The sequence below is a fragment of the Lepidothrix coronata genome, unplaced genomic scaffold, assembly GCF_001604755.1.
Source record: "Lepidothrix coronata isolate B3197 unplaced genomic scaffold, Lepidothrix_coronata-1.0 Scaffold98, whole genome shotgun sequence".
NCBI classification, from domain to species: domain Eukaryota; kingdom Metazoa; phylum Chordata; class Aves; order Passeriformes; family Pipridae; genus Lepidothrix; species Lepidothrix coronata.
Genome location: NW_016690278.1, coordinates 1,205,856 through 1,214,782, shown reverse-complemented (window position 1 = coordinate 1,214,782; position 8,927 = coordinate 1,205,856). Strand labels below are relative to the sequence as shown.

General features: G+C 42.4%; 1 protein-coding gene across 1 annotated transcript in view; it reads right to left on the bottom strand.

Moving 5' to 3' along the window:
- The window catches only part of CHRNA6 (cholinergic receptor nicotinic alpha 6 subunit), a 12,108-nt gene extending 3,253 nt beyond the window's left edge, over positions 1 to 8,855 (bottom strand). The window contains exons 1-5 of the mRNA XM_017822452.1: positions 8,740 to 8,855; positions 6,342 to 6,481; positions 4,489 to 4,533; positions 3,309 to 3,418; positions 2,192 to 3,179 (exon numbers count right to left, since the gene is read on the bottom strand). Of these exons, the coding sequence (XP_017677941.1) occupies positions 2,192 to 3,179; positions 3,309 to 3,418; positions 4,489 to 4,533; positions 6,342 to 6,481; positions 8,740 to 8,818 (1,362 nt within the window). The 5' untranslated portion in view covers positions 8,819 to 8,855. The remainder of the gene's footprint in view (positions 1 to 2,191; positions 3,180 to 3,308; positions 3,419 to 4,488; positions 4,534 to 6,341; positions 6,482 to 8,739) is intronic.
- Between the last annotated feature and the right edge of the window lie 72 nt (positions 8,856 to 8,927).

The following is an 8,927-nucleotide window of genomic DNA, read 5'->3' as shown; positions in this document are numbered from 1 at the left end:
CCTCCTCTTCCCTCAGCTGCTTGTCATAGGATTTGTGCTCCAGACCCTTCACCAGCTTCCTTGACCTTCTTTGGATACACACCAGCACCTCAATACCTTTTTTGAAGTGAGGGACCCAAAACTGAACACAATACACAATAGGTAGCCTCACCAGTAATGAGTACAGTGGGACAATCACCACCCTAGTCCTGTTGGCCCCACTATTCTTGATACAGGCCAGGATGCCCCTGGCCTTCTTGGCCACTTGGGCACGTAGTTGACTCATGTTTAGTTGGCTGTAGAACCAGCATTCCTCTTTTCTGCTGGGCCACTTTCCAGCCACTCTTCCCTAAGCCTGTAGGGCTGTGTGAGGTGGTTGCAACCAAAGCGCAGGACCCAGCACTTCCCTCTATTGAACCTCATGCAGTTGTCTTGGCCCACTGATCCAGCCTGTCCAGATCCCTCTGCAGAACCTTCCTACCCTCCAGAAGATCTACACTCCCGTCCAACTTGGTGTCACCTGCAAACTGACTGAGGGTGCACTCGATCCCCTCCTCCAGGTCATTGATAAAGATATTAAACAGTACCGAGCCCTGGGGAACAGCACCAGTGACCCAGCTGGATATAATTCCATTCACCACCACTCTCTGGACCCAGCTATCCAACCAGCAAAGAATCCATCCATCCAAGCCACGAGCAGGCAGTTTATCCAGGGGAAGGTTGTGGGAGGTGGTGTCAAATGCTTTGCTGAAGTCTAGATAGACAACACCCACAGCCTTTCCCTCATCCACTAAGTGGGTCACTAGAAAGAGATTAGGTTGGTAAAGTAGGATCTGCCTTTGTGAATCCATGCTAGCTGGTCTTGATACCCTGGCTGTCCTGCATGTGCAGTGTGATGGCACTCAGGATGGTCAGCTCCATGACCTTCCCCAGCACTGATGTCAGACTGACAGGCCTGTGGTTACCCAGATCGTCCTTCTGAGCTTTCTTGACTTACTAATTTCCAGTCAACTGGGACTTCTCTGGTTGACCAGAACTGCTGGTAAATAATGGAAAGTAGCTTGGCAAGCACTTTTGCCAGCTCCCTCATTACTCTCAGGTGCTTCCCATAGACTTGCAGGTGTCTAACTGGCATAGGAGGTCACTAACAATTTCCTCCTGGATTATGGGGGCTTCATTCAGCTCCCCATCACTAACTGCCAGCTCTGGGAGCTTGGTATCCTGTGGATGACTGATTTTGGTATTAAAGACTGAGGCAAAGAAGACGTTAAGTACCTGAGCATTTTCCTCATTCCCTGACACTGTGCTACCCTCTGCATCCAGCAAAGGATGGAGACACTCCTTAGCCCTCCTTTTGCTGCCAGTGTACTTACAGAAACTTTTTTTTTGTCTTTAACCACAGTGGCTGAACTAAGTTTCAGTTCAGCTTCAGCTCTTCTAATTTTCTCCCTACGTAACCTCACAACATCCTTGTAGTCACTCCAAGTTACCTGCCCGCCCCCCCCTTTCAGAGGTGAAACATTCTCTTTTTTAACCAGCCTAAGTTCTCCATTTAGCCAGGATGGTCTTTTTCCCCAGCAGCTTGTCTTACTGTTCCTGCACCTTTAAGATTTCCTTCTTAAAGCATGTCCAGCTTTCTTGGACTGCTTAGACCTTCAGGTCTGACTCCCAAGGGATTCTGTCAATCAACCTCCTAAACAAGTCAAAGTCTGCCCACCGGAAGTCCCAGGTGACAGTTCTGCTTGCACTCCTCCTAACTTCATCCAAAATTGAAAACTATCATTCCACAGTCACTGTGCCCAAGGCGGTCTCCAACCATCACATCTCCCACCAGTCCTTCCCTAAATTGCAAACAGAGAGCCCAGTGGGGCACCGCCCTTTGTTGGCTGTGTCAGGAAGTTATCTTCCACACACTACAGGAACCTCCTAGACTGATTCTTCTCTGCTGTGTTGTACTTCCAGCAAACATCTGGTAAGTTGAAGTCCCCCATGAGTACGAGGGTTAGTGGTTGTGATACTTCTTCCAGCCTCCTGTAGAATGCATCATCTGCCTGTTCATCCTGGCTAGGTGGTCTGCAACAGACTTCTACCAGGACGTCTGCCCTGCTGACCTTCCCCCCCTGCTCTTTATCCACAGGCACTCAACCCTCGTCATCACCACTGATTTCACTACAGTCAAAACAATCCCCAGCGGGAGGGTTACTTCCCTTACCTCTTTGGTTTCATTTTGAGACCTCATGTTCTCTGCGATGAACTGGACGTTGCTGATGACATCCTTCACCTCTGGGGAGTACTCCACCTGCTCCACCATCCATTTCGGTGACTGATGGCTCAGTCCTCTCGTGGTTGTAGCGAGTTCAGTTGCCTTGTCACAGTGACTGCATCGCTGCTGCTCCCTCTGCAGTTTGGTATCTTTGTGTTTACTGTGCTTTGACTTGCCTGACTTACTGTCCGATACTTTTTTGGGTTTTTTGGAGTAATTTTTTTTCTGCTGTTCTAGTGGCCTCTGCATCAACAGGACTTTGGGGAGCAGGTTAAGAAAGATGGTTTTTACCCATTCAGGCATTGTGTGTGTGGTTGGAGTCCTGTAATGTATATTCAGGACAAACACTGTAATGACAATTGACAGAGTCACAAATATCATAGTGAACAGTAAATATTCACCTACTAGGGGAATTACTAAAGAGGTGGATGGGATTGTTTCTGTGATCACCAGTAAAAACACAGTCAAAGAAAGAAGCACAGAGATGCAAAGGGTCACTTTTTCACCGCAGTCAGATGGCAGATAAAAAACTAACACGGTCAGGAATGAGATGAAAAGACAGGGAATGATCAGATTTATGGTGTAAAACATTGGCAACCTTCGAATATAAAAGGAATATGTTATGTCTGTGTAGATCTCTTCACAGCAGTTATATTTGATATCATGCTTGTAGCCAGAAGCATCAACTATTTCCCATTCACTATTTTCCCAAAAATCATTCATATCTACTTTGGATCCAATGATCAGAAGATCAATTTTGGCTTTGTCATAGGTCCATGAGCCAAATTTGAGTGAACAATTCTGATGATCAAATGGGAAAAAAGTAATATCCATAGGACAGGAGCTTTTAAAAATAGCTGGTGGGGTCCAGGTGATCATTCCATCATAGCGAAGGAGGGCTTTGGTCTTTACTTCAACTTGAAAATCTCCCACAGCACTAAAAAAGACAAATGAGGCAAAGAAAATTACCATGAAAGTAAAATGTCTGTCACGGAGGCTGCAAGAGGACACTTTTGAGGGAGAGGGTAAAATGAATCAATAAAAGGGGTAAAATGAATCATCGTACTTATTATACAAGACGATATCTGGTTTCCAAATTTTATCTGCTGGTACACGAACAAATTCAATGCCATCATATTGGCTGGGATCCCACCGCAATTTGTAGTCATTCCAAATCTGAAAGAAGAGTGGACGAAGATTTCAAACCCTTGAATTATCAGCAAATATCTGCTCCTCAGATCCTCCTATAAAACGACAGGTTATGATAAAGATGTAAAGTGCAGCACGTGGGGGAGGGGTCAATGATCTGAAAGACAACAAGGCCACGACCTGGAGAAACACTGGACATACGTGAACACTGCTCACATTGATTTGCTACTCGGTTCTCTGTGAGGAGATGGGATGTCAATTGTTATCCATCACTGGCATGCTCTCCTCTGTCTTCCTACATCAGTAAAGACCCTTGCCTGTGAAAGGTTACCTCCCCACTACAGAGAGGAGATATGGGCCCTGCTGCTGCACTCCACAGGTTAGAGGAGGAGAGCATCAAAGGAGACCAACATCCTAAGGAGAAGGAAGGTACACGTGCACACTAACAGGCAGCTGCTGCCAGGGGACATTACTGCTTTCACAAGAACAGTGAAATATCAAGCCAGGGCAGCGAGGGATGTTGAGCAGCCCTCTTGAATTGCTGCCTAGTGCACTATCATGGGGCCATGCTCCATTGTCTCTCAGCCTATCATAAGTGCAGCATCTTTTGCAGAAAAGTTTGTGTGGATCACAATCAGTGCCTGGAGAAAACTGGTGCAAGCTGACTATATTTTCTCAGTAGTTTAGGTCCTCTAAGGATTTTTATCTATGTAAAAATGAAAAAAAAAAACTATCAGGAAAAATGGAGGTATGTTCCTCTTGCTAATAAATGTCTTGGTGGAGATTAACTAGGAATGCAGAGCTGCATGTTTAATCACTCTTTAATGGGTACATCCAGCTAGATTTACTAGGTAAAAAAACTAAAAAAAACCCCAAAAACCACTCGATCACAAAGCTGGAGGAGAATATGCTACACAGGAAAGGAGACAAGAATGAAGAAATTACGTTTTGAGTTATGGTTAATGGGGCTTCTCCCTTTCATCCTTCAAAATCCTTGTTACAAAACAAGAACTTATTCTATAGTTGTAGCTCACAAGGTAACACACATTTGATCATATCAATGCAAAATACACGAGAAATGCAACACAGTCACTTACATGTCTAAGCCACAAATTTGTTTCCATAATCTGATTGACTTCATCCTAGAAAGAAACACAGGCCAAAAACTCAGTCCATAAAAATGGAAACTAGAATTCCACATTTACTGAAACCAGATTTTTTTCTGGATACTTTTCAGGGACTTACATATTGGGCGCAGTCATGTGCAGCTCTACTGCAAAATTTTTAAAGCTCTGTTGAAAAATCATAGTCCATAAATATCAGACATACAAAGAGCTGCAGTTTTTCCAGTGGCTGGGAACCTGAAGAGCACAAAACTTAGAATTCCTCTGAAAACAGCACCAGAAGAACAATGTTCTTCTGGTGGCTGTGCATTTTGTTGGTTTCAGTGTTTAAAAAGTTTTGATTACACCATACAGAACTGGTAACATTCAAGAAAATGGCAACTGTATCACAGTTTTCTCGAATTTCTATACAAACCTCTAGAGCAGACGCATTCAAACACCACTAAACTAGGTCACTCTATACAGAGACTTTCTTTTTACAGTCAATTATCGCTATAGCCAGTCAGTGAAGAATCAGGATGGTGATGCAAGAAACACAAATATAAAGTTTTGGATCCGGTTCTAATGAGCCTTCAGCCTAAAAGTATTCAGAAATACTCGTATTACATATATGTATGAATGCAGGCTGATATTCACAAAGAAAATATCTGCAAAAATATTGCTTTGGGTAGTTTTTAGTTTTTAAGCATGTGAACTCAAATGAAATTAAGATATTTACCATACAAAGATGGAAAATGTGGATTCAATATTTCATACTAATGTAAATATTAACGTAGTTCTACATTTAATACTAAAGTTTAAGCACAAAAATAATTTTGAAAGGCCAGTAGGGCTACTGTCTGTGGGTTAAAACATCTAAATTACTGTAAAAATCATGACTCTATCCTGAAAAAATCCACCTGATTTATTTATAATGCTCATTTTTTTCTTCAAAGGCAGCACTGGGAGCGAGGGGCTGCAATGTCAGAGAGAATTGTGGAAACCTGCCAAGCTACCTGTAACAATGAAACAAAATACTTCCACAGAGGAACTCCAAAAGGTGACACTCTTCACCACCAGGACTTACAATGCCTGCATTTATCCTCTCAGATAACTTCTCTCCCTGGCTCTTGTTGAATGTTGCTGCTTGCCTGTCATTTCATTATGGACTCAACCAGGTGCTTCAGAATCAAAACTCTGCCTTTGTTCTGCAGATAATTTGCTTCACAGAGAGATTTCAGCAAGGGCTGAGGCCAGGCTTTGCTCCTTCGAGAGACCCCCTGTCCTGCCCAGAGGGTTTGCCACCCCAGGCACACTCACCCTTGTGCACGGTGCATCCCAAAACATGCAACACTCATCTCCCCACCACTCTGCAGGCTGCACTTCTCTTATGTCATGTTGAAACAAAGAGACTGAAAAAAAGGCATGCAGAAAAGATCTTACCCCTCGGGACCACAGGGAAATGACAGTAGACCCACAGGAGAACTGGTCACATGCTACAGGCAACCCGGACATACCAGGTGTCCCTGAAGTGGTTTATCCCTGTGGAGAGTGGGCTTGAACATTCAGTACTGCTGCTCTGGGCTCTGGAAGCTGCTACCTGGTGCGAAGGGGTTTGATGCTACAGAGTAAGCAAACGAATCTGCTGCATTCAAACCGCTTGTCTGAGCAACAGGAACAACTCTGCTAACTGAAATAACAGCAAAGGTCTCAGCACGTACACTGAGGCCCACGTGAAATGCCAGTTAGGGTGTGTGCAGCCATCGCAATCACCTCTCCTGCGTCAGCGATTCGCGCGTGTTTACAACCGTCCCCAAATCTCAGCAGTGTTCCGTAGCGAGTCTTACCACGTTTGTAAGCTGGGTAATGGCCAACTCAAAATACACTCTGACGGGATCAGACACATTTTCCACCGGCCTGATGAACTGGTTGTACTGGGAGAAGAGTTTGTGAAATAACCGTTCCTCTGATTCGCAGGCTGTGGTATCTGTTAGTAAACATAAAGAATAGCTATGCCAGAGGTAAGAAAAAGGGAAAGAAGGTGCTGGATAATATGCTGTTATCCAAGTCTGGGCTATATTTCTGGATCTTGTGCTTGTGACCATGTATCAAGCCACCAGCCTGTGGGCCTCTGCTTGGCTCACCCCGGTATCAGACCGAAGTAGAATGAAGTGTGAAGTAGAAGAAGCAGCAATGTGGTAGATTTAACCTTTGGGAGTCTTTATGGCAAGACAGATAGTCCATGAAAAACATAGCTACTTACACAGTTGAGGCCTCAACTACTCTATCAAATGTGAGAGATTCTGGTTAGGTGATTATAATGATGCCTCCTAGTCTTAAACACTATGACTACATTTCATTCTCATGTTTCCTGTTTCAACTCTTTAGATAGCACAATTTTTATTCTGAAGGAAGTTCATTTATTAAGTTCTATGAACAAAAAAAAAGTGGAAATATTAAAATTTCTTATAGAATAGAATGCATCTTTGTAATATAGAGCTGTTCTTTGGGAACAAGCAGATCATAGCTGTAACCCCCAGTCAATAAAGAATAGACCAGGTGGCTTAGCGGGAACAAGGTGTGTGCCAGGCACTGAGCTGACTCACTGCAGAGTTAAGAAGAATGTTCTTAACCTGTTACATACAGTCCAGACCTGAAATAGTTATTTTGACAGTTCTAAAGGCTGCAGACTTTGTTTTAAAAAGGAAAATATTCAATCATGTTGGCTCTGGCAACATCACCTCAAAAGAATAATTTTCTTGAATAACTTTGCTATTAGAGTGCACTACTATAATTCAGCACTTCCACTCAAAATACTTTATGAAGTCAAGATTTATAACTTCCCTCTTACACTGTGCACAGCTTTGTTATCAAAGCTCTTTGATGATCCCAAAGATATTACCAATACAATTGAGGAAAAATTAGTTTTTCAGAATCATGTTCATAAATTTTTTTGCATTAGTTCCAGGCTGCACTAGAATGTATCAAGAAAGCAATCATGATAAGGCTTTATGATTGCAAATATTAGACATAGAATGGGTTTGTGTCAGGTAGCATGGTCTCTGGCACAGCATAGAACATAAATTTTCAATTTACATATTCTTCTGTAAACACAAGGGCCTGTGGATGCACAGATGTCTTACAGGATCCTACAGAGAGACACTTGGTCTAAGTATACTGCACTGCTTTCATGCTTAGGCTGCCTTTCCCCTGTTTTTTGAAAAAAAAAGAGTAATTTTGCACCTAAGGTGATATGAAGCATCCTCATATTGCAGGAGATTATCATAATTACAAGCAGAAATGCTGGTTAGTGGTGACTTACACGTATGGAAAGAAAATTGTAGTAAAAATTTCATAACTTAATGTTTCATTTCATCCTTTTAGCATCATGAATAGATACATGAATGTCCATAAAGTTTGGATGTTTGCACATCATGTATTGTGCCATTCAAAAAGGAAATCAAAATTTCAGATTTCATCATCACCACTCACTGCTCTGTGACTAGAAGTACACTACTATGGGAACATGAGTTTCTTAGCAAAGTCTCATGACTAAAGCCAATGAGTCTAAAATCATGTTTCATTTGAAATTTTCCTACTGGCCTTCTTAACAGATGCATACTTTAAAATAAAATAACAAAACCAGACAAGTATTTAGGACTTTCATTTTCAAACTTCAGTTACAGATTCTCATCCCACTGGTGCTGCTTTAAGACAATACCTTATACCTTGCTAACACAAGCACTGTATTTCATACACACCTTGGTCATCAACAGAAGTGACGCTTTCAAAAAAGATATAGTGCCTTAAAAGCAAAAATCCTGCTGAACTTCAGTGAGACTTGTGCCTGGAAATGACTCCAGCATATTTAAACATAGGTTACAAACAGTGGTGAGAAACAATAGATCAAGTTCTCACTTTCGAAGGTGTGAGTACTGAATGTGAACATCTTTAGCCTGCATTATTTAAGCACTTGCAAATTCAAGCACCAAATGAAATTACTAGAATGCTATTCCATTTTTATTGTTTGCTAGAAACATTTCTTCAACTAGTTATCAAACAAAAATGAAGAGTTTTATGTGAGAAAACAGGTATTGCTTTAGCTCTCTTAAAATACTGTTGAAATGTTACAGATTTCAGGTTAGAAATACATGGTAGAGGCTTTACATTTAATTCATTTAGGAAAACAGGGGCAGAGACAGTGACTAGCAAATACTTTAGAGACCAGTATCAAAGAGAGCCTACCTTTAATCAAGGATGTGAACACGAATGCCCACACGCAGAAAGTGGGGTAGCACGAACATAGCCACCTCTCAGGATGCATTGCTAGCAGCAGAACAGAGTTTCCTTTTGAGAACAGAGGTTTGGGGAAAGACACAGAAGGCGAGAAGACGTACAACCCCCCTGGACGGTAAGTAGGTGGTAGAAAGCTG